Genomic DNA, 26,013 nt, shown 5'->3' with positions numbered 1-26,013 from the left:
ATATATATATATATATATATATATACATATACATATATATATACACATGTATATACATGTATATACATATACATACATATACATATATATACACATGTATATACATATATACACATGTATATACATATATATACATGTATATAAATATATACATATACATACATACATACATATAGTAATTTAGCATTAATTTGAAAACAAGAAGAGGGAAATGCCATGGCTTTATTTTTAATAAATCATTTCTCACCATTTCTCGCTCAAACAATATTTGTTCTTTATATAATGTACGTGTCATATTTTATTTACATGATCAATACTCATTTATGTACTCATTTATGTATCTGAAATTCTGAATACGTTTAATGGTAATGCATCAACATATCAGAAAGCATTTGAAGTGTAGCATTTGTTTGCATATATAGGCTAAACAAGACAATTATGACCAGACTGGACCAACAGTCTTAGAAAATAAAGGTTCCGGAACGTTTCAGATGCACAAAACGTTCTTTCTATTGGAAAAGGGTTCTTCAGATTATTAGAATGCTCTAAACATAAAAAAGGTTATTTTAAGAACCTTTCACTGAAATATTGTTTTACAGTATGACAGCTGTATCATTCCTTTTGGAACCTTTATTTTTAAAAACGTTTTTATAATCACAAAGTTTCTTTCACATTTCTGTTATAAATTGGAAAATGCTACAAGTGGATGTATACAAAGCCAAATTCACACAAGATAAGATGGATGCCAAACCTATGTGACATTTGTTGACCCTGAGTGTGAGATAGACATATGTGGTTGCTACTTAAGTTAATATCCAGTTTCTTTAGACTTCACCGAGACCAGGGAGCCGCTTTACGTAAACATTTTTTCCATCCTTTCTGTAGGAATCCATAAGGTCCATTGAGGTGAGCAGGTCTCGCTAGTTCTGAATGGCCACATGAATCTCGCAGCTGCAGAGGAGCTGTGTCACCTGAGGCCCGCGTTTTCACGTGTCCAACTTGTGAGAAAGAATTGTAAGACTGGTTGTTTGATTTCACAGGACCATGCGTAGTTAAACAAGGCGTATGTTTTGCATTTCTGAGAAATTCCTGCAATACACTTTCCTCAAAAAACAACGATTCCCTTCTGCAAACGCACGGACTTTCACCAAGTGTCAGAACGCCATACGGAGTGGTCATTTTGCTGAGATGAGGCAGTGACATTGCAGCTCTGGTGGTCGGGTCTGACAAAATATGAGTCTGAAGATCATCCATGAAGCTCAAGTCGTGCTCCTCTGAGAACGGGCAGCAGCGCGTGATTGCTCGGACTAACGGTGATGTGGACCGGGGAATAGTGTGCCGCCGTCCACTCCCGACTCCAGCCTTCTGTCTTCCGCATCCCTCGAGTCTCGCCGGGCACAGTGAGGGGATGATGAACTCGGGAACAGTGTCAGGTGTCACCACCATGTTCCAAAGAGGCAAGTGTCTCGTTGCTGCCGGTTGAATCTGCCAAACGCTTGATTGGCGAGGTTTTTCTCGCTTAGCAGAGGCAAAATCACGAGCTGATAGATTTCTGCCCATTGTTTACAGCTGGCATATAACTTTCAAGTTAAATGTTGGTAAAGTTTTTTTTTCTTTTTTCTCCGTTAAGCCAATTAATGATGGTAGTTGAGGGCATTTTCTTTGCAGTCCATTTATTTTAAGATTTTTCACAGCTTATGAAAGTCTAGAGGAAATCTTGCACTGCTCCACTTCTGGACAAGAGCGAGAAACTCAAGTGGCAACTGAAGATACAGTCCCGACAATAGACTCCTCCCTTTATGATAACAAAATTAAAATGAGTCGTTATCTTATAATATAGGCCTACTCATTTTACATACATAAATGTACAATTTTGAAAACTATGTATCTGTTCATTTTAGTAGCCTGCTATTAAGAAAGCTAAAGACCATTTACTGTATGTTCTCTAACAAAAAAGAAAAGCATTAAGATATTATAGACCTAGAGTATCTAAGGTCTATAATATCCATCTATCTAACTATCTATCTATCTGTCTGTCTGTCTGTCTGTCTGTCTGTCTGTCTATCTATCTATCTATCTATCTATCTAATTCTTTTCTTTTCTTTTCTTAACCCCGTGGCTGTAAAGTAAAAAAAAAAAAAAAGACTCACAGGCTGACAGCAGGGTCGAATAGAGTCGTAATAATAGGCTATATAGGCTAATTAATGTGCCTAAAATAAAATATAAGGAAGCAAATCAGATGTACAGGTAATAAAAATATAAAAGTTAATTATTGTGATTTTGAGGGTCTTTTCCTTGAAAAAAAACCGTCAAAGCGCCATATTTTCATCGCTTTTTCTCGCAAAACGCTATTTAGATGATTAAAACTACCAAAGTATATTATTGAAATATTGTCGTTGAGGGACACGGGCAGTCGGCGTGTTGGATCTACTGAGGTGTGGGAACAGTCTGTCATTGTCTGTGTTTGTGAGGGAAGGAAATGACCGCAACACTCGTCGTTTATTGTGAAGCGGCGGGCTAATGTGTATTAGAAAGCCTCCGATGGCTACAAAAACTTGTTCGTGGGTAAGAGGATTTTTTTTACATTATGAAATGTGAACACCGCAAATAACATCCTTCAGTGTCACAAATGTAAACTGTTTCTAAGTGATATGTATTATTTAGGGGCGCAATGCTAACTTCAGTTAGCCAATAAGCTAACATCTGAAGAAACAAACGTACAGATTGTGTTCTCCATCGGGTTAACAGTGAATTAGAAATAAAAACACATATTTTACTGTGTACATTGTTCTGGTATACCAGTTTTAAAAAAAAATTTTTTTACTGAATATAAACACTTATGTATTTATAATTTATTACTTTTATGAATGGGCTCTGTTCCATACTAGATTGCTGTCTAGGCAGGTGGCTCGCTAGGTTTTTAGACGTAACCATAAAGAATGTTGTACTATTAGTTTTGTTTATCTGACTGTTAATTAATTGTTTTATTTATTTGATAATTTGTTGAATACACACTTTTGGGAAACTTTTGAAGATTAGTTGCAAAACATTAGTTTGTATCACTAGTTTTTCTTTAACGTTACCTGTCTTTTCAGGCTCAGAGACAGATTGAACATGGGGTGGAAACGCAAGTCTTCTTCTCCAGAACCACAGCCAAATCCTGCCAAAGCATCTAAGAGAGAATCTATCTGCAGGTCTTCTTTCTCTGTCAAACTGCCTCCTAGTTCCTGGAGAAGAAAGGTCTCTACCCCCACTAAGAACAAGAGCTGGACCTCAATCCAGACGCTGTCTCCAGACAGAAATTTTCATCCATCCAATTGCCATGAGCAGAACTTCAATGCAGGTAGTGTAGATTCAAGCAGTATTACTTGAGTGAAGTTTAGACCAGAGCTTGATATTTGGTTATTTCCTGTGTGTGTGTGTGTGTGTGTGTGTGTGTGTGTGTGTAGGCCATGGTGAGGACGACAGTGACAGTGTCCAGTCCTCTCCAATTTCATCCCCACTGCAGTCAGAGGAGGATGCAGAACTGGGTCTGGTCATCACTGTGGGTGAGTCAGACCATTTAGCTTTGCCATTAACCACACTTCACTTAGTTATGTTACTTTCTAACTAAGATAAACATCACTATTGTATTTAGGGGTTTTCCAAAGTCTGATTGAAGTCTCATTGCTTGTAAACCTTTAGATGAGGACAGGTGTGAAGGGGAGGAGTGGCTAAAGAAACGGAATGGAGTGAATGTAAAGAAGAGTGCAATGACTCAGGTGGAAGGAGAGATCCCTGAGAAGAATGGAGATATGGAGAAGACTTTAGAAGAGCTTGAGGAAGAGGATGAGAGTGAGGAAGAGCTGAGGAAGCTGGATAGAGATTTAACACTCAAATCAAAAAAGCTTAAGCTCTCCTCTGTCAACGTTCGTAACATCATCCACGTGAGTCTGATTTCAATGAGATGGAAGTCCGTTTAAATTTTATGCTTGTGTTCTTGAGACATCAAACGAATGCTCTTGTAGTAATGAATCAATCTGTGTGCCTTCAAGAAAAATGCTACCATCAAATGTAGTTTGAAAATAAACACATCGTTTTTTTATGTTTGACCTCAGGAGGTGGTAACCAATGAGCATGTTGTGGCCATGATGAAAGCTGCTATAAGAGACACACAAGATATGCCCATGTTTGTAAGTTCCTCCTTTATTTAACTCTTATAGTGGAAGTCTGTTTGAAAATGGTAATTTTAATTTGATTTATATTTATATTCTGTTTAATGTAGGAGCCTAAAATGACCCGTTCTAAGCTCAAAGAAGTTGTCGAGAAAGGGGTGGTGAGTATGTTTTTTTTTCTCCTTATGAGCAGGTTTTGAGGATTTTAAGCTCTTATACAGGTGCATCTCAATAAATTAGAATGTCGTGGAAAAGTGCATTTATTTCAGTAATTCAACTCAAATTGTGAAACTCGTGTATTAAATAAATTCAATGCACACAGACTGAAGTAGTTTAAGTCTTTGGTTCTTTTAATTGTGATGATTTTGGCTCACATTTAACAAAAACCCACCAATTCACTATCTCAACAAATTAGAATACTTCATAAGACTCATAGTGGCTCTTTTTGCTTTAATTACTGCCTCAATTTGGCGTGGCATGGAGGTTTTACGATTATGACGATTATTATGCATTTACTCATTTCCCAACATTACTAATGTATAAAATCACATGAACACTCTTTAGATATTAAAGTGTTATTTATTGCTGGCTTTTGAAACAGAAATAACACAGTAACCAACAATACAGCAAAAAATAATAATAAAAGACAAATAAAAGTCCATCTCTCCCATTGGAATTTAAAAAAGGTGACCTCCGCTCTGTAAACATCCATGACAGTATTTCTCTTTTGAAAATAACAAATGGAAATAGATCGCAAAAGTATTTAATGTTTTCAGTTTGTACCTTCTTTACATTTCTTTTGGACCTGGGGTAGAGAATTTGGAAACATGGTGAAAACAGTAAATGAACATACTTTCTAGAAGGCCAACAATTCACTAAAAATGTTTTTTTTTATTGGTCTTATGAAGTATTCTAATTTGTTGAGATAGTGAATTGGTGGGTTTTTGTTAAATGTGAGCCAAAATCATCACAATTAAAAGAACCAAAGACTTAAACTACTTCAGTCTGTGTGCATTGAATTTATTTAATACACGAGTTTCACAATTTGAGTTGAATTACTGAAATTAACTTTTCCACGACATTCTAATTTATTGAGATGCACCTGTATGTGAGGGTGCTGATTGTTTTTTTTTTCCGCAGGGGATGGGCAATTGGAACATCTCTCCAATAAAGAAGCCAAGTGAAATTAAGGTATCAGGTGGTTGTGATGTATCACCTGAGAGAGTTTGTGTTGTTTGTTTTTTGATTGATGTTCACTGCTAATTGGTAAATGGGACTCTCTCCTTAGCCACCCCAGTTTGTGGACATTCCCCTGCAAGAAGAGGAGGACTCCTCTGATGAAGAGTATTGTCCTGATGAAGACGAAGAAGATGAAACAGCTGAGGAGGTGCATAACATATATAATATACTTAATTAAAAAAAAAATAATTAATTAAAAAAATGCAGAAAAAAAAGAATCCTGAAAAAAATGCACAGCTGTTTTCACAAAAATATTAAGCAGCACAAATGTTTTCAACATTGATAATAATAAGACATATTTCTTGATCTCCAAATCAGCATTGTACAATAATTGCTGAAGGATCATGTGTCACTGAAGACTGGAGTAATGGCTGCTGAAAATCACAGGAATAAATTACATTTTAAAATATATTTAATAAAAAAAAGTCACAAAAGTACATCTTTACAAGATTACCAATTCTGCAGTAACAGCCTTTTGACTGATTTATTAAAGAACATGTTTGAATTTTCTCTCAGACTTTTTTGGAGAGTGATGTGGAGAGCACGGCCTCCTCGCCACGTGGCAGCAGACATTCGTCCTCTCATACACCTCCCCAATGTGATGATGCCAGCAACAGCCCCAGACTGGTACTTTACACAGTATTACAATCACGTACACACTTATATTTAATTTTTTTTTACACAATGTACAAGGTTTAAGTCTCTTTTGTCTCTCTTTCTTCCTCCTCCATCCCTGTCACAGAAGCCCAAGCTCTCCAGGCACTTGAGAGTTGAAGCAGTGCCTATGGGTCCCCCTGCCCCACCTCAATCCAGTGGCCCCTCACGGTCCCTTAGGGCACCTGACCCCTTCATTGAGAAACTACATGCTGTGGATAAAGAACTTGAACTCGGTCCTCTCTGCATGGAGCCTTACCAGGTACAGAATCACATACTCACAAAAAATCTCTCTGCCTAGTATATATGGTTTTCTCTCTAAAATCAGTCTGTCTGTCTGCCAAAGACTTTGAGCAATGGTGGTGGAGGGGAGCCAGATGACAGTCTGGTAGCTTGTCGTACTCGGTCAAAACGTCCGCTGAGGGACGTCCCTCTGGATCAGCTGGAGGCAGAGCTCTGTGCGCCGGACATCACGCCAGATATGTACGATAACGTCTCCACACCAGAGGACCGTGAATGGACACAGTGGCTGCAGGGACTCATGACCTCTAACCTGGACAATGAAGGTCAGCAGGTGTAGTATCTACTGCACAAGATTTTCACAAAACGTATTTCCTTTTTAATTTTAATTTCTGTTAATATGAAATATATATATATATATATTATATACAGTATAATAAATTAATTTAATATAATTAAATAAATTAATTATAAGGTTCTTACACAAGTTCTTAAAGTTGCAAGAAGAAACTCTACTCCTAAAACTATTTTAAACATTACCCAAAATAACAAATAATAAATATTTAGCAAGGATGCATTAAAAGTGAAAGTAAAAAAATTTGCATTGTTACTAAAGATTGTTACAAAAACTGTAAATAATTGCTATTCCTTTGAACATTCTATTCATCAAAGAATCCTGAAAAAATGTATCTCAGTTTTCAACCTGTTCAACTGTTTTCAACATTGATAATAATAAGAAATGGTCCTTGAGCACCAAATCTGCATATTAAGATGATTTCTGAAGGATCATGTGAAACTAAAGACTGGGGTAATGGCTTCTTGAAAATTCAGCTTTGTGATCGTAGGAATAAATAGCTCTTTAAAATGTTAAAATGGAAAACAGTTGTTTTAAATTGTAATAATATTTAACATATTACTATTTTTACTGTATTTTTGATCACATAAATGCAACCTTTGCGATCATAAAATACTTCTTTCCCCTAACATTTGAATGGTAGTGTATATAATATTAATTGGGGCTGTTCTCATTCTTGTTTACTGGCCTGGGCTGAACCAGTGAACCTCCAAGTGCGATCGTGTCCTTTAAACAAATCACTATCATCAAGCCTGTTGCACTCAGACAGATGCTGTCAAAGCACTTTTCTTAAATGTCTTAATGTCTTCCTCTGAGTGTGAGACTAGTTTAATGTGAGTGTGTGTGTGTGTCAGTGGTTAAGTACTACCTCTGTTTTTTCCACTCATGTTTTTCTTCCCCTGACCTTTTCCCCAGTTTCCTCTCAGCATCACTGCTCTACGTGTGTGTTCTCACACATGAAAGGTACAGTTCTTCTTACAATTCCCTCTCTGTATTTCAGAAGAGGCTGATGAAGATGATGACCCTGAATATAACTTCCTGGATGATTTAGATGAGCCAGATTTGGAGGATTATCGAAATGATCGTGCTGTTCGTATCACAAGTGAGTTTTTCTACAGGTTGTAGATTGGATAAAACACTGTTTAAATTATTTGCTTTTAGTAATGATTTCATCTCTTTTGCAGAGAAGGAAGTCAATGAGCTCATGGAAGAGCTGTTTGAGACAGTAAGTTGACTTAACACTAACAGGAACAAACTAAGTCCAGTCACTCCTCACTCATTTTCCCTCCTGTTTTATAGTTCCATGATGAGTTGGCTGCCAATGAACAAGATGAGGAGGGTCATGAAGAAGATGAGGAACGTGACGAGGAGGCCAATGACGCACCACAATTCAATGTCCCTCAAGCCATTAGGTAACACACACACCCCTAGTTTAGGACTCAATAATAAGAATTTTGGCCATTTCTATGGACATTCTGTCCTTATTTACACTTCCAAATTTTTTATTTATATATTTAAATATATGTTTTATTTACATTTTATTTTTATAATTAATTTTATATTGTTTTTCAATTTCATATAACTTTAAACTACTAATTTGTAAGTGTATAACATTTTACATTTACTATATATTGTTTGAAATATAATTGACAATTAAATTTTATATTTCTTAGTATTATTAATATATTGTTAATATGATTATATTATATGCTATATATGTGTGTGTGTGTGTGTATGTATATATATATATATATATATATTTCTTATATTTTTAAATTATGTTCAGCCTGTATTTCTTTCCTCCTGTATTTGCATTTGCTTTCTGATAAAAAAAAAAAAAAGTATTTTACCATATACAAGATACAAAGCAAGAAGAAATATTAATACACTCTGAAGATGAGTCCTCCCTTTGGGACAGAGCAGCAAAGGAGTGCTGTGTCTGTTTGGGTAGGGAGGCAGAGAAATGCTCTAATGTGTCCAGTTGTTTCACTATAGACCCAGGACATGGAATGGACACTGCAGAGCTACATGTACACACTCACTATAGACTGAACACACACACACCCTCCCCCCACTGCTGAGTACTGTACAGGTGCAGGTGTGTACGTCACTGTGGACGTGCTGAAAAGATTTCATCATATACCTGTGCTACGTGCAGAATCCAGGCACAGAGGCTTTAAATAGAGCTTTACTGGAAAACTTAACGGCTAACTGCATGTATGCACACACACACACACAAACAAACCTCTGACACCGACTGAAAGGGCGTCCCTTAAACTGTATGCCCCTTTTTCTGATGTTATGATCATCAACAGTACCTGTCTGAGCCCTTATTTAAAACTGGTCACATCAGGCTTGTCATCTCTGGGTTCTTTGAGTATGTACGTAATTAACGTTGTTACGGAAATAGCACAGTGTCAATCAGCACAAAACTGTCATGAGATGGACATGTCACACACTGTTGCAGCTTATTATTTACCCTGAGAAGGAGTCATTACAGCTTGTAGTGTGTGTGTGTGTGTTGTTCCATGTGCGTCACTGTGTTCTGGGTACAGACAGAGATGTGGTTGATGGGGGTTTTTAAATGTTAACGAGGTACATTGAGGTCTGTGCTGTCTTTTCCACACTGAGAGGGAGTGTGTGCACAGTGTCCCTGTAATGGTCATTCACTAGAGTACAGAGAGTGTAAGAGACTTGGCCTGTTTAATTTGCTTGTCATATTTGATGATTGACGTAACAATGATTTGATTTTTAATTAATGTCAAAAAATCCTACAATGTGATTTTCTGGATTTTTTTTTCTCATTTTGTCTCTCATAGTTGAGGTATACCTATGATGAAAATTACAGGCCTCTCTCATCTTTTTAAGTGGGAGAACTTGCACAATTGGTGGCTGACTAAATACTTTTTTGCCCCACTGTATATGTAGAGGAAAATATACAAATCAATGAGTCATAATTATGTTGTCTGCTGATAATTCTACTATTATGCAATTAGTATATATGCAGCTGTCAAATTACTCGCATTTAAAAGTTACTCCCACTTTTCATGATTCTGTAATTCTTACTCTTGATAAAATCAACTCCCACTTCATTTTTCTCCTGGAAATGCTTCACAATATGGAATTAAAATGGATAGTGATTTATTTATTTTTTTTATATATTTGTTATTAATACTTTAGTTCTGGTACTACAAAGGTAGGCTGAATGGAAAAATTGAGAAAAGAGCATGTACAATTCAATAGCCAATATCCAATTACAGCTGATAAAGTAAATGAGAAAATCTTATATATTGCCCAGTAAGCGATAAGTTACTGATATATTATGCATCCCTAGTTAAGAATACTATTTCAAAATAATTGAAATTTTATGTTTCATCAGAATGCCAGTTCAACAGATTTTCTTTGCAGTAATTATAACATCCCATTGTTAAAAACATCCCATTCACTGTGTTTCTATTTGTCATCAGGTTTGAGGAGCCGCTGGCTCACATGTTGACAGCATGCAGGCGGACAGTCAGAGGGCAGCTGGACGCTTTGCAGCAGCGACGGGAGAACCAGGTTCAGACCACCCAGCATGCATCTGGGTCTGGCATTGTTCTTGTGCAGCCCAGCTGTCCTCTGGTGGTCATGTCTCCTCAGAGAATACAACTGCAGCAGCAAATTCAGCAAGTAAGAGAGTTTTAAACACCGCCATGCACAATGAACATGCATAATTTACCTTGGTCACAAGGATTTAGTCTTTTGCCCAAAGAATGTTGCTTTTTGTCTGATAGGTGTGATTCATTCTCTTGTGTGATCTTGATATGATTTCATTTTGTCAGTAACTTTTTTCTTTTTTCTTTTTTCCCTCCTCTGCAGCATGTCCAGTTACTGACACAGGTCAATATGCTGTGCAACCCAGAGGAGGCACTACAGAGTGAAGCTCAAACCACCAAACATTTCCTGGTAAGAAAATTGGGGATTAAACACACCAGTGTCTTGTTTTTAGAAACTTTAAGGAACCAGAAAAGAATACTGAACATGGTTTAAAAGCGAACAGCGGAAAGAAAATTGTGTTGCTTGAAAAATTCTTGTTTTTTTATCATCTTTACTGAAAGTCAAAAAGCAGTACAACTATAACAAGTACAAATGCATTTTATTTCTTCTCTGTGATAATTAAAATATCCTTTTCCCCTTTATTACCTTTAAGAGATTGTAATTTCCAAGATATTATGATTTACATAAAAACATTTGCATACAATGTGATATTATAAAGCAGTTTTAACACCTTTGACACAGGACTTTAGAAGGAAAACAAAAAAGCTTTATGCCACATTCAAAATGTCACATTTTTTAAATTTTATTATTATTATCAGTGATATTATATGCTTTTAAATTGTTTTTAAAATAAATGTTTATATTTGTTTATTTTTATATATTATATAATAACATTTTATTATATCAAAATTAAATTTGACTATTTTCTCAAAAGTTGTTGAGAGTTTGCTTGACAAGTTGTAATTTTACCTTTAATTGTTTCCTGTCCTGTGTCGACAGGGGGAGTTGCTGTCATTTGCGGAGCGGGCAGAGGAGGAGAGGTCAGCGGTTAATCTGGGTTTTAGAAGCATGTTTAGGGTGTGTAACTTGCAGTCCTCCCTCAACTTGTTGGAGGAGTTAAAGCAATGTCCCTCTCCTCTGTATCTTCCTCCCAAACCCATTCGCCCAAACTCAGGTTAGGCATCTCCTGTCTATTTCATATGACCCAATTAATCAAATCAGTCACACGTGTAGATGTGTATATATGATGGCAGTATGTTTTCTTTGTTTCTGTAGCTCGTTCGTACCCATTGCTCCCTGCTGGTCTTGCATGGTTGTTCGCCACACGCTCTGTGTTTCTGTACCCAGAGCTTCTACCACACTGTAGGCTGGATCCAGTCCTGCATCCCCCACGCAGCAAACATTATTACACCAAAGGAGAAGACGGGTACAAATGGCTTTGACTCAATTACAGGAGTACATTTTTAATGTTTTAATATACTGTATAAATATTTGCATTATTTATATGTAGTATATCATCTAGTGTCTCATATATTTCAGTTTTTTAAAAACATGTACGAAAAAAGTCCCCATTAATGTGGAAAGTTTTTGGGGAAAAAAAACGTTCTCTGAACTATGCACATTTCCCATGGCTTTTCTACAATAGAGAAAACGTATTTCTGTATCAAAGGTGGAAAAAAATGTATAGAGATTTTTCTGATGTCTGGGAATTAGTACTTTGTCTGAGAAGTTAGAATTCACCTTTTGCTTGCAAATGTCACACCAATAATACTGGAATAGGTCAGTGAAGGAAGAAATGTTAATATGGGCTTGTTTCAAAACAAGCCCTTTTTTGTGGAGTTTGGACAACTGACACCACCTAGCAAACACTTACCTTCACCCAGTTTACCCTCTGCCTCTCTCTCGTCCCCTGCTCTCACCTCTCTACAGTCTCTTAGTCTTGGGGTTAAAGCACTTCAATCAGACAGAGTTCCCATATCACCTGATGAGCCGCTATCTGATCCGGCCTAAGAGTCAGGAGCAGCTGCGTGTGCGTGTGAAGGACATGGTGGCCCCCAGAGCCCTGCACAACATCATCAAGGTGATCTATCTGTTCATCTACCTATCTTCATATACGCTAGTATATGAATTGAGCCCTGATTGGTGGTGGACATTTGCTCCATGGTTTCCCCAGTTTCTGTAAATTATCTATGATTTCAACACCTTCTGAAACTACAAATTAAAATAATAATACTTAATCATGAAGAATGGAGGTTAAAAGTTATGACAATGTAATATTGTTTTTCTTAGTTTTACTGCCAGAATCGTGTGGTTACTCCTTTGCCAGTGATGTGCAGACCTGTGGTGCCTGGAGAGGAGCGCCCTCCTGTGGAGAGAGAGCAAGACGTCATGCCTAACTGGCTGAAGGTATCACAACTTCCTAGACCAGTGGTCCTCAACCTACAAGGCCCCCTAGGTGGACCTTCAAAGACAATATTTGAAGGCCGTCTTATTTAACTGATATGTACCGCTGGTACTTCTATTGTAATAAAAATAAGCTGAACAATTGTACATTTTTTAATGTTCTTTTTTAGCATTAACATTGTTAAAATAACAAAATTCTAATTATTAAGACTTATTGGGCCCATCTGAATGTGGTTAAGAATCACTGCCCTAGACTCTTTCACTAAAACCATTATAAAACATTTTTATCTGTCTGATTTTAAGTACACTCCTGATGGTTTCAAATTTCTTTACAGAAAAGCTTGCCATACATCCATAGGACAGTTTGTCTGGGCAGTTTAAAGGTGACCTCCACCACCAAATATCCTACCCTTGTCTTCCCGAAAGGAACACGCTACCCACAGTTCCTTCCTAAAGGCGTCACTCTGCGTCTGCACCCTTCACAGAGACCAGTTCGCCCTTCACAGCCCAAATCTCGGCCTCTACGTGGTTTCGCCCGTCCTACTCTCGCACCACTGGCTAAAGCGCCTCCATGTCCTACAAGTTCAGGAAATGTATTGACCAACGTCTCCACACCACTCCCAGCACATGGTGTAATATTATTAACCCAAGCGCCTAGCACTCCTATTAATGGGGTGCTTCCATTGGTTCAGCCCCCTTTGACCCCTGCCCATGGGACTGTCCCACTGAGCACCTCTTGTCCTGTTAACTTCCAGTATGTTACTCCAAAATTGGGGGTTGGTAATCCAGCATACCCTCCTGCCAACTTGCCCCCTACTGCAGTCCAGAGACCCCCAAGTGACATCCCTTTACTTAGTACTGGGACAGTCAAGATGTGTGGCATGCAGCAGATGTCCAGTAAACACAATAACCGGACCATGCCTAGAAAACTTGCTCCTTTGAGACCAGCCCTCCGGCTGCCCCAGCTCTTGCCCCTGTCCTCTGGGAATATGGGAAATGTAAGCAACCCTGCTGTCATTATGGATCAGCCAATATCCTTGAATGTCACACAGAATTTTCCATCAGATAACGTCATTGTTATCAAAGCCCATGAAAATGCTGCCACACACAGACTGGTCACATCTCCCTCTCAGGATGTTGTCATACAGGTAGTTTCTGGAACACATGCCTTGGAAAACGCCTCAAATCCCTACATTGGAAAGACGACACAGAGATCCAAGTGTGACTCTTTGCAAACCATGAAGGACGTCACTCCCATACAGCATAGTGTGGAAAATGGTCAAAGGAATGTCTTCTGTACTCTGACAGCATCACCAGCAGCAGACAGTTCTCAGTTTGTGCTGGTTCAAACTGTTTCATCTGCAGGTGTTCCTCAGTTTGTTCTTCTGTCCCAAGACTCCATCGTTCTGAACCAACCTGCTCCACTTCCTGCTGAAGGCGCACCAGGAAGTGTATCCCAGCAAACTAACTGTTCTGACATTCCTACTAGCTCCATAGTCCTAAATGACAAAGGTAGGACTGAGGTGCCTTTAAAAACCATAACACCAGCCACATCATTGCCAATTAGAGGAGAAGATGCTGGGGAAAGAAAGGAAGAGGTAGAGGAAATGGTTGGTGACAGATGGGAAGAGGAAATGGCAGGGGCTTTGTTTGGTAGTCCTCTCCTGGCACTCTCTGAGTCCTCCTGCAGCCCTGACTCCAGTTTGACCAGCACGGACAGTGGTGCTGAAGCTTCCGCGAGGGTGGAGACGGATACTGTCGAGTGTCCTCCTATCCAAGCCACCTCTGGCATACAGGAAACACCAGGAGTGCGCAAACACAGCACTGGAGATGGAAAGGAGCAACAGTCCAGTGGGAACGAGGAGGGACAGGGCGAGGAGAGGGAAAGTGGGGGAAACGGAGAACGTGATGAAGATGAAGGCGAGAAGAACAGTGATGGAGAAGGTGGCAGGAAAACAGATAGGGATGGAAGTGGCGACAAAGGAAGGGAAGAGAAGGATGGAGATGGAGAGAGGGATGAAGAAGAGGAGGATTTTGATGATCTCACACAGGATGAAGATGAAGAGGAAGTGATGTCATCAGCATCAGAGGAATCTGTGTTGTCTGTTCCAGAGCTTCAGGTTTGTGTAAATAAATTAAAACTAAATTACTAAAATCAGTCATTTTAAATGCTACAAGTGAATTTAGGCATCACAACATTAGAATGTGCAGGATGAAAATACATATTCATTTTGAGATTTGCGAGATTGCATTTAAAAACATTATTAAATTTTTAGTGTTTTCAAAGATTAAGTGAGCATTGGATGACTAATATCTAAAAAAGTATATTAAATGAGCATGCAAAATGTAATACATAATATATAACAGATACCAATAAATTGATCTATAACCGATTTGGTACTGATATATCATGCATTCCTAAATAAGTATTATGCTTAAAAGCTTGAGTCATTGTATTCCATTTCTTTCTAGAGTTTTATTAATTTGTTTCCTCTGTGTTCCCTCGGTAGGAGACAATGGAGAAGTTGACCTGGTTGGCATCAGAGAGGAGGTCGTGCAGAGAGGGAGACTCTGAGGAGGACAATTCGCCCACGTCCCCAACATCCCCCACCTCCCCAAACTCCCAAAACTCCCCTGCATCCCAGAATTCGCAGGAGGAGAACTCAGACGATGAGGATGATGGTGCGATGAAGGGTGATGAGATGGAAGCAGGGGAGGGAGAAGGTGGAAAGCTTCCTGAGGGAGAAGCGTTGCCCGGCGACGACCCTCCACAGATCAGCGGGAGAGGAGGGGGGCGTGGAAGAGGTCAGCCCAACTTTTAACACCTGGTTATGTTGTTTTCAGGGATGTCAGTTGAATTGAGCCCTGGTTGGTTAATTTTTCAGTATGAATTGTTCAGTTGATTCAGTTTATTTACTCTTACAGGCCGTGGTCGCCCACCCCCACGTAGTCTGAAGCGTGGTCGACGTCAAGAACGAGGAAGTAAAGATGCCTCAAAGCTACTTCTGTTATACGATGACCACATCTTGGACAACGATCCAATGAGAGAGAGCAAAGATATGGCTTTTGCCCAGGCTTATCTCAACCGGGTCAGACCACTTGGATATTTGACTCGCTAGTATCACCTTTATATCGATTAGAGAAACACTACTTGTTTCTCTAATTAGTGAAAAGTGTTTCACTAATTGTGCCTCTCTCATATTCCTTCCATTTATTTTGCTGTTGTAGGTGCGTGAGGCCTTGCAAGACATTCCTGGTAAGGTGGAGGAGTTTTTAGGGCTGCTTTATGAGTTTGACCAGGTGGGGGAGAGTCCCAGTGTTTTAGAGTTGTTCTCCCAGCTGAAGCTTCTGCTCAAAGACTGGCCTGAGCTCCTCAAAGACTTTGCTGCTTTTCTTTTGCCTGAGCAAGCTGTGGAGTGTGGACTGGTAAATACAATCATTTTATAGACAGAAAAGTGAATTGTTCAAATAAGTGATTTAAGTAATGTAATCACTAAAAAAGAAAACAACTGTTTCTATATATTCGTTCTCCCATCCACAGTTTGAAGAGCAGCAAGCCTTTGAGAGGAGTCGTCGATTCCTGCGTCAGTTGGAGATCAGTTTTGGGGAGAATCCGTCTCATTACCAGAAGATAGTGAGAGCGCTGCAGAGTGGAAGTCCTCTCAGTCCTGCTGGGATTGAAGAGGTATGTATAGATGTATTTGTGAATAAAATGAAAGATTTTCTGCACTGTCCTATAAAGATACGCACATTTTCTGTTTGACCCGTAGCCTAACCCATTAGTTAGTTGGAGAAATGGAGATGCTGACAGTGTTGCCAACTTATCGACTTTGTCGCTAGATTTAGCGACTTTTTCTTTTCTTTTTTTTTTTAAAAAGCGCCTAGCGACAAATCTTTAGGGTTTGCCCAAACTTTATTTAGTTTCTGAGACTCGCTGGTACTGCTGCGCGAGCGCGAGGTCTCTCTTTCCCGCTGCGCACACACCTCTTTCTCTGCGTCTGCTCTGTTCAGCGAGCGGCAGAGGAGCAGCGCTTTCAGTTAAAATATATATTATGTTGCTTCTCTAATTTTACATGCAAGTATAGCCGAAATCACAGCACAGCTATTGTCTTTATCTTATGTGTAGCCTATTTGATTTCATCAGACGACGGCTCGATTATCAGGATTTTTGTGCAGATTAACATCTTAGGAGGGAGAGCTGGTTATTTAGTCTTACTGGGTCGCGTTTCAGTCACTATTTCATATTCATTCCATTGTCTGACAACTGAAACAGTAAAATATATCAATGAAAATTGTTTTCTTGAGAATTTAGCTGCATCAAAATACAGTATGTGGGCACAGAGAGGAAAACAAATATAATAATAAATAATAAATGTACATTTTGCATGTTCGGAAGAAGCTGCCCTGTCCTGCAAATAATGTAAACAGGCTTGTGTAAGTATTGCTCAGTGCAAAGAAAGAGAAGTAATGAGGACCTGGTATTTCTATGTTCTTTTTTTTTCATGTCTAATAGACATGTTCATTGAAAAACATCTATGACCTATGAAACATGTCTAGCCTTCATGCTCTATGTTGACTATGGTTTCACTAATAATAAACATACATTTGCATAAAGCATCCTTATGAAAACTTGAAAAGTATTAATTTAAGGTACATTTAGAACATATAAAAAGGTGCGATTAAGTTGTGATTAATCACACGTTAACTCATGACAATCATGCGATTAATCGCAATTAAATAATGTAATCGATTGACAGCCCTAGTTCAAATAGAAAACAGTTGTTTTAAATTGTAATATTTTGCTATTTTACTGTTTTTACTTTTCACTGTATTTTTTGACTAAATAAATGCAGCCTTGGTGAGCATGAGTAACATTAAAAATCATATCAACCCCAAACATTACATCAAAATGTGCATGAAATAGCATTACTTGATACTATTCACTCGTTTGTCTGTAGCTTCACAGCAAGGACCTAATAAAACTCTTTTTTTTTGACTGTTTATTGTTTTTGTTTTCCTAAATCCCATTATTTCTGCTTTTGTAACTCAGCTCAAAGCACAGATGGCCACCCTTCTTAAGGGCCACACGCACCTACAGGGAGAATTTTGGATGTTTTTTGAAGAGATGCGTCCACCCCCAGCACGTCCTGGCCAGTTTGAGGAGGCAGTTTGGCCGGAGGACGTGGGCACTGGGACAGATGGAGAGGCAGGGATAAGTGTGGGCTCTAGAGTTGGTGTATGGGGAGGATTTGAGGAAGTAACTCTGCCTGATCTAGAGGAGGATGAAGAGTCCCACAAGATTCGACAGATCAGCAGCAGGAGGAGGAAAGAAATGCGCACGCATGGCAACTACAAGGTATCTTCATTTGGCTCAACCCAGTGAATTCACAGTTGTTTAGTTGTTAATCTCATTCTTTTCTTCAGGACTGTGATTGGCCTGAGAAAGATTGCTCATGTCCTTGTCATGACTCCAGCCATGATGCCAAACATCGCAGGCATAAGAGAAAGGGATGCTTGCGTTGTCATAGCAACAAGGTGCTCGCTGTGTTTGTTTTGTGGTTTGGCATAATTTGTCTTGAAATATGTTTTGATGGAGGCCATGTTTCCTTATATGGGTTTTTTTTTTTTCTTTTTTCCTTTCATCAGGCCACTAATGGCTCTAAGGTACTGAAGAGTCGCGATTCTGTGTTTCCGTCTGACAGGGGAGGGGAAGAAAAGGAAGAGGAAAGAGGACAAGGGGAGGATGGAGAAGCAGAGAAAGAGGTTAAAGAGGAGACTGGCAGTGGAGCAAACAGTCCACATCATGGTAAAGCCTAATTTCTTTAATTTCTCTAAATTTTTGTTGCTTTTAGTTAGATTTTTAATGTTTACAAGCAGCATCTACAGGCATTCTTACAGAGTTCCTCAAGTTATTTTTGACTGTTTTTTAATATATTGTTTTTGTTCGTGATTTTTTAAGAACAATTTACTTGAATTTACTTGAAAAGAATTTACTGTTCAAAAGTTTGGGGTCAGCAGGTTTTTTTCAAAGAAATTAATGCTTTTATTCAGCAAAGATGCATTAAAGGGATAGTTCACCCAAAAATGAAAATTCTGTCATTGATCACTCACCCTCATGTCGTTCCAAACCCGTAAGACCTTCGTTCATCTTCGGAACACAAATTAAGATATTTTTGATAAAATCCGAGCTGTCTGACCCCTCCCATAGACAGCAAGGGTTCTAACATGATCAAGGTCCAGAAACGTAGCAAGGACATCAGTAAAATAGTTATTTTAGCACTTTCTGTTCATTAAAGAATCCTGAAAAAATGTATCAAGGTTTCCACAAAAATAAGCAGCACAACTGTTTTCAACATTGATAATAATAAGAAATGTTTCTAGAGCACCAAATCAGTTATTAGAGTGACACTGAAGACTGAAATAATAGCTGCTGAAAATTCAGCATTACCATTACAGAAATTAATTTACATTTTAAAATATATTTTAAATAAAAAAGTTATTTAAAATGGTAATATTTCACAATATTGTTTTTACTGTTAAAAAAAAAAAAAAAAAAAACGTTTCCTGTCATCCCCAAAACTTTTGAATGGTAGTTTACATTGAGCAAATAATTTTTATTTGCTAATATTTAAATTAATATATAGTATATTGTTTTATGTATTACATGTAGTATAATATATATTTGTTTTAAAATGTAGGACTGTTCAGTGTCATATCTACAGTGTACTGACTGTTTACTGGAAACAACAAAGATTAAAAAAATTCTTCACCTGATCTGCAGATGGTGATGGGCCTGTATGGGAGGGAGGAGAGAGACCCCCTTCCCCCATCCCAGAAGAGCAGAAAATACAGAACAAAGACGATGACAACAAGAAAACCGAAGAGGCGAGGCATCATACGACCACACAGAAGCACAGTAGGGATGAAGAAGATTCATCTGAATCAGGAGAGAGAGATGCCACTCGGCAGAGCACACTGAGCCCAGCCTTAGACACACCTGTGTGTGCCAAAAACATCTCCCTCACTCCCAGTGGAGAGAGGGTCATTCTCTGGACCAGGTGAGCACAGCCACAGATCGGGATGGGTTTTTGAGCATCATCTGATGGTGCTTGTGTTTTACATGGCCCTCTTTTATCATCTGGTTCATAGGGAGGCCGATCGAGTGATCCTTACTGCCTGTCAGCAGCAAGGAGCCAATCAGAGCACCTTTCAGGCTGTGTCAGAGCAGCTCGGCAACAAAACAGCCAGTGAGGTACCACAATTATAAAGTTACAGGTCTTTTTTTCTTCACAGCTTTCCTTTCTTTGCCTTTTTTTAACAACAATGTCTCTGCAGGTTTCAAGGAGGTTTCGGGACCTGATGCGTCTGTTCCATACATCATCGTGTCAGGCCAGCTCAGAGGACGAGGCTGCTGAGCAGCAGTCTGCCACTGATGAGGAGCAGGACTGAGCCCTGCAGTCATAAAGGGTCAGACTTTTCTCCATCCATATGAACTGTTGACTGTGCATTAAAACACAAATGCAGTTCTTCTAGTTGGAGACTAGTCTTGCACATACACCCCATGTCTTGCACTAACACCTGCCAAAGACATATTTTAAGTATGGTGACAAAGGGTCGGAAGGTCTCTCTGTAACATATGAAGTATAAATCCACTAAATATGAAGGTGTTATCAAACAAATGCTAAACACACAAATCCAGCATACACGGTTATACCTGAAGAATTGTAGCCCAAAAATGGCTCAGGTTCTGACAGGGCCTGATTATTGAATTTCCATTGGTGGGCAAGTTTTATAGCCCTTTATTGACCACAAAGTGAAATATTTGATTAGTCAAACGATGCAGAAAAAAAACTTTTCATTGTAAAGCACTAACCGGCAGATTCACACCAAAATTGTTTCTAACAGATTGATCGTAAATTCTGTGAAAATATGAACATAGGGGGGCATGTACAGTATTTTTATATCAGGGTGATTTTGTTTTTATTTTGCTTCCGATGTTAGTTTTGTGAATGATGCACAAGTTGTTGGTAATCTGGAGAGACAATTAATAAAATTACTATTTATACTATTTATAGTTTTGTGCGAGACTTAATATTACAAAAATGTGTCTGTGTGTGAGTATATACATGTATGCACATTTTACATATACAATATACTTGTTCACTGATCGTTTTTATTAAAAAACTGAAATCTATTATAGGTCTGTTTTTATCTATTGCATCCGATTATCTGTATAATTATTTGCTATTTTACGTGAATATATACGTTAATGTTATTTTTGCATGTATGTGTGTGTGTGAGAGAGAAATATGAAAACGCGTTTCGTTAAGAGCGCTGCCGCTGACCCTGTTCGCGTTCCATAGTTGCGTATCTTGCCGGTGTCATGTCTACTCTCTTGCTGAACGCGTGGTAGGGATTCTTTTATTTCGGTATGAGCCTAAAACTATTTATAGTGTGCTGTCGGATTTATAGTTCTTTGACAGATTAAGAAATTATTTTGTATTAACGCATTTTTAAAACAGCTAACGTTATGTGAAGTTGCCCGATCCGTGTTTTACTAACTGCTTCACATGTGCAGATTCTGAGAAGTTATTCTGGAAATGGCAGAAATGGTCCAAGAAAAGAATACAGGACTAAAATTCGCAGAGGAGCAGCTTCTGTGACACGGATGGGAAAAAGGTCAAAGCAGAACAGATTTTAGGCCACGCGCAGGCGGTTTTCTACATCACACACCCTGTTTATGTTACTGTGTAACTCAGTTTCTTAACTTTTATATAGATATAAACAATTCTCCTGCATAATCTTTGGCATATCCATGTAAATCGACTGACACATGCCAGGTCTGTTTGGTGATGCTAATATTTAGACTTGTGTTGTAGGTAAAGGTCTGGGAAGATATGAGAATGGCATTTCAGAAGCTATTAAAGTCAAAATTAAATGTGATAAAGGAGGGGTGAGTAGAGAATATCTTTTTGTTTTTAGATCATTGCATTGAATACAGCATGTGGGCAGTTGACAACATGAAAATGAAGTTCGTTTATAAACAATTATTGTTATGTATTATGGACAGTTATGGTGCTCTAACTGGTTCACTATCCTAACCCATGTCAGTTTCCTAATGCCAGAAAAAAAAACAGTATGGATCATAATTATACATGAATTAGAAATGCTGTCAAAAACAGTTTAGGTAAAGTGTAGCATATCTCTCTACAGGTCAATAGTTTTTACATATATAGCTTTTGAGATTTTAAGTTACCAGCTGTTGTAGCCTTTATGCACATTATATTTGTATTTATTATGTACTGTTTGTATTCAGATGGGCCACAAGGAAGGTGAGCAGTTCAGTTTACACTGGTGGGACCATGTTTTTAATAAAGCCCTGTCAGGTCTGGTTGTGGAATCGGGGCAGGTAAGTAATATGAAGAGTATTTAAATACATTTTTACCTCGACATCATCTCTTTACTGTAGCTGTTATTTTTTGTTAAACATTACGAATCACATTTTGCAACTATATTTATCACAGTTCAGTTTTATGTGTAACATTTATTTTATTGACATTTATTAAATTAGCAGACACTTATCCAAAGTCACTTACAAACAAAGAGCAATTTGTTACCAAACCAACAATATTCACAAATGCATTAGAAAGCTAGATTGCAGGGGTGAAATGCAGAAAATAACTAAAAAAATAGAAATAATAATCAGAGTTTTTTCATAGTTTGTCTGTGATTTGAAGACAATCTGACTCAAGTAAATAAAAAAAATTATTTAAGTTGTCGTAAAAAAATTAATTAATTGAAGCAAATTATAGCAAACTAGGTTTTTTGTGTGAATGAGGGCGTGTTTGTGTTTTTGGCTCATCTGGTGTTGTCATTGTGGTTTAGAATGGTGTGGTGAAGAAGTCAGATGACAGCAATGATGGATTGATCTCCAACAAGAAGCCACGCAAGGCTCAGCAAGCCAAGTCCATGCTCTATGGATGTTTTGTCAAGGTACAAATAATAAATGAAAAAAAAAAAAAAACAGCTGTGATTTAGTATTTGGATTGTGCAGTTGTTGTAAAGTCGTCTTTCTTTGTTCTTAGTGAGCTACGCTGCTGTCAGGTGAGGAGAAGCCAGAAAAAAACTCTGATTCAGATGACAGCAGCAGCAGTTCTGAAGATGAGGACCAGAAACTGGATCTTTCCAGCACGACCAAGTATGAGCTGCCAATATTACAAAATTCTGACACGTTCCTTTAAAAACCTTATAGTTTTTATCAAATATTTATTACATTTTTTGTTATATACTATCATTGTAGAATATTCTGCACTAAACATGCACTATCAAATGTTCCTTACTGTGGCATGCAGAAGCAATTAAGATTATTTTAAAATGTGTTAGATTTGAAGATCAGTTATGCTTTCAGGCCAGCTCAACTCTGTATTTCTGTCTGTCTCTTTTAAGACTATCAGATGCAGATCTGCTTGAAGCTTGCGGAGGACGAACAGCACACAAGTAACCTCTGATCTCTTCAGGTTTGCACTGTGATGCATCCCAGTCTGTGTTATCCTTTCATCAATTCATGTTAGTCAAACTGGTTTAAACTGTAATACTAGAACGTCTAGCATTTACCCATTTCCATCACATTTGAGCAGGACATGAATCATAGATAGCGTAATATTATCAAAGCAGTGTTCTTTTAGTATAAGTTGTATTGTATATAACTTAAATTTGCACTTAATATTTTTGATTTAAGACTATCAGATGCAGATCTGCTTGAAGCTTGCGGAGGACGAACAGCACACAAGTAACCTCTGATCTCTTCAGGTTTGCACTGTGATGCATCCCAGTCTGTGTTATCCTTTCATCAATTCATGTTAGTCAAACTGGTTTAAACTGTAATACTAGAACGTCTAGCATTTACCCATTTCCATCACATTTGAGCAGGACATGAATCATAGATAGCGTAATATTATCAAAGCAGTGTTCTTTTAGTATAAGTTATAACTTAAATAACTTAAATTTGCACTTAATATTTTTGATTTTTTTTTTTTTAATGATTTTTTTTTTTTTTTTTTTTTTTTTGTAATTTTAGTATTTAAATTATTACCAAGGCAACATTTCTAATTTTATAAAAAGTATATGCATGCCAGTTTTGTTGGTTACTTATATACATGTTTGTTTGTTTGTTGTGTGAATAGAGGAGCCAGACATGGACTCACTATGAGCGCCAAACTGGCCCGGCTTGAGCAGCAGGAGCAAGAGTTCATGAACAAGTATGGTAAGAAGAACCACACTGCTGAAACATCCACAAGCAGCACAGATTGTCTAAATCCTGAGGGACGTCCAGATATGAACGAGAAAACAAAACGCAAGAAATCAAAAAGACAGGAGGAGCCATCGGAGAATAACATCCATGAAGATAAGATGACAACACACATCCTTTCAAGTAATGATACTGAGAACTGCAAGCCCAAAAAGAGGAAAGGCTTTAATGGTGCTTCCGTGAACGACGATATGATCGCAGATACAGAGCCAAAGAAGAAGAAAAAGAGAAATCGCAAAGAAAAGGAAGCACCTGAGGATTGTGTCAATGGAGACTGCAGCGTAGACGTGAACGAGGCATTCACACACACATCAGAGGAGCGAGACACACACCTGCCAATGGATGACCGCGTTCACAAAAAGAAGAAAAAGAAAAAACATTCCAAGGTGGATGATGAGACGGCCGACACAGATGAGATCAGTGAGGATTCCACGGACACACAGAACAAACAGCCACAGGAGGGCAGTATTGAGCATCAACAAGCCTCTGACAGTGCCTCCAAAAAGAAAAAGCAGAAAAAGAAATCCTCCATGGAGCACAACGAAGATGTGGATAACTCAACTACTGCAATGACAGTAACAGAGGACACTAGCAACAAAGCACAGATAATGGACACACAAACGGAAGGACAGGAGAACGACAGGAAGAAAAACAAAAAAAAGAAGCATAGCAAAAAGGAGGAGCAGGAGGTGGTAGAAAATGTGCAGTTTGAGGAGTCTGTGCCAAAGAAAAAGAAAAAAAAGAGCAAAGAGTGAACTCGCATGCTGCTAAACTCACTACAAACACAAGCTGATCAGAATCTAGGCTGCTGATGAAATGCAAGGATCAATTCTCCAGTATCAGACTATTAGCTGTTCAGATCACATGTTTGTTATGCAGCACTCGTATTTATTCTGACAAGTCATGGGCGATTTTTAAAGCTTGAGACCCACGGGTGACATGAAATGTTTTTAATGGACTGATTTGTGAGACATTTGTGTAATGCATATTAAATGGCATATCCACAATGACAAAAGTGTGATGAACTGTGAACAGCTTGAAGTGATTTGTGTGGAACTTGAAACATTGCTAACAAATCAAACTTCAAATGAATTGGAAAATAAAGTTATTCTTGAGATGGTTGTTGTTTTGTCTTCTGCTCATGTTGAGGGGTCATTTGGGTTTGAAGGAAGTTCGGCCATGTTAAAACATCCGCTTCGCAGATCCATCTATTGTACATGTGACATCTTGTTGATATCCAGCTTTTCAGTGGGTTTTTGCTGGTCATTGACAGAACACAGTCCATGTATCCTTCTGAGGGGCCACTGATCCAGAATCTGAAAGAAAAATATGGAAAGCATCAGATAATTGCTTTTAATGAATGAATGAATGAGTGTCTGATTACTGTTAAGGTGTACCAGTCAGAGGAGCCTGTATTGTATGCTGAGGTGAAAAGAAAGCAATCAACTTCACAGACGCCTCCTGAGAACACAGGTAAGAGATCAGTCACAATAAAAAAATATTTAATATATATAAAATATATGTATATTTAGTTTATTAGTATTAATATAATTAATATAAATTCATATTATATAATTTATATAAACTCCGATATTGTTACAAACATTGTTAATGTAAAATATTTAATATTTATATTTATTTAATTTCTTTAAACAAAAAATATTAACTTGTTTTTAATTTGTGGGATTTTTGAAACAAATCTGAAAAAAAAAAAACATTTTGCCAGCACATGATACTCTGACTGAAAGTACAGAGAGTATTATACCTGTCATATAATCTTAAAAAAGAACATTTTTAACTGTGCTAAAGTCTCATATGCTTGCACTATTGGACTCAAACTAGTCTCATTCTCATTCAGAAAAAGAAGCCGCCATCCAGATCTCTACAGCTTTTAGATGAGTTACAGTGTTTCTGGGGCTGCTCTGCTTCCTGCGTTAACAGCTGTCAGCGCTTTCAGTAAGAATAAGCACTGTCTCATTAATTTAAACAATACTAAAATACCATTCAGTCCTACATTTGGATGTCCACATTTAGTTGTGTTCCAACCCTGTGCAAGGAGACTCGAGACTGGTTTAAGTATATTCAATCAGAACTAGTTCTGAAAAAAGAAGTGGTTGAGTAAC

At 38.0% G+C, this 26,013-nt stretch overlaps 1 protein-coding gene and 1 pseudogene across 2 annotated transcripts; both read left to right on the top strand.

Annotated features, from left to right (window-relative positions):
- The first annotated feature begins 1,418 nt into the window (after positions 1–1,418).
- Positions 1,419–20,461, top strand: LOC107741764 (GON-4-like protein). Of its 2 annotated transcripts, none has more exons than XM_016554547.1 (31): positions 1,419–1,457; positions 3,096–3,343; positions 3,450–3,548; positions 3,685–3,926; positions 4,098–4,172; positions 4,265–4,315; positions 5,295–5,345; positions 5,443–5,541; positions 5,910–6,020; positions 6,136–6,309; positions 6,394–6,613; positions 7,643–7,744; positions 7,827–7,867; positions 7,942–8,054; positions 10,110–10,311; positions 10,501–10,587; positions 11,179–11,353; positions 11,455–11,605; positions 12,109–12,259; positions 12,469–12,585; positions 12,918–14,702; positions 15,093–15,387; positions 15,508–15,671; positions 15,811–16,008; positions 16,124–16,267; positions 17,633–17,938; positions 18,007–18,117; positions 18,229–18,388; positions 19,364–19,640; positions 19,732–19,834; positions 19,918–20,461. In XM_016554547.1, exons 2-31 carry the CDS (start codon positions 3,115–3,117, stop codon positions 20,029–20,031), a joined length of 6,147 nt encoding a protein of 2,048 aa, XP_016410033.1. In that variant the 5' UTR covers positions 1,419–1,457; positions 3,096–3,114; the 3' UTR covers positions 20,032–20,461. The 2 variants fall into 2 exon arrangements, with proteins under 2 accessions (XP_016410033.1, XP_016410032.1); XM_016554546.1 differs by lacking the exon at positions 1,419–1,457 and adding an exon at positions 2,449–2,565.
- A 454-nt stretch (positions 20,462–20,915) lies between these two features.
- Positions 20,916–25,007, top strand: LOC107741765 (G patch domain-containing protein 4-like; annotated as a pseudogene).
- The last annotated feature ends 1,006 nt before the right edge of the window (positions 25,008–26,013 follow it).

This window comes from Sinocyclocheilus rhinocerous, unplaced genomic scaffold (assembly GCF_001515625.1).
Source record: "Sinocyclocheilus rhinocerous isolate Xijiao unplaced genomic scaffold, SAMN03320098_v1.1 scaffold616, whole genome shotgun sequence".
Classification (NCBI taxonomy): domain Eukaryota; kingdom Metazoa; phylum Chordata; class Actinopteri; order Cypriniformes; family Cyprinidae; genus Sinocyclocheilus; species Sinocyclocheilus rhinocerous.
The sequence above is the reverse complement of the archived record's forward strand: the minus strand, read 5'-3'. Positions and strand labels throughout refer to the sequence as shown.

Excerpts from the sequence above, each read along its gene's own strand:
- LOC107741764 (XM_016554547.1), top strand. The coding sequence starts at position 3,115 with ATGGGGTGGAAACGCAAGTCTTCTTCTCCAGAACCACAGCCAAATCCT. Across the intron at positions 6,310-6,393 it reads TCTGCATGGAGCCTTACCAG|ACTTTGAGCAATGGTGGTGG; the intron begins GTACAGAATCAC and ends TGTCTGCCAAAG. Across the intron at positions 18,118-18,228 it reads TGCGTTGTCATAGCAACAAG|GCCACTAATGGCTCTAAGGT; the intron begins GTGCTCGCTGTG and ends TCCTTTCATCAG.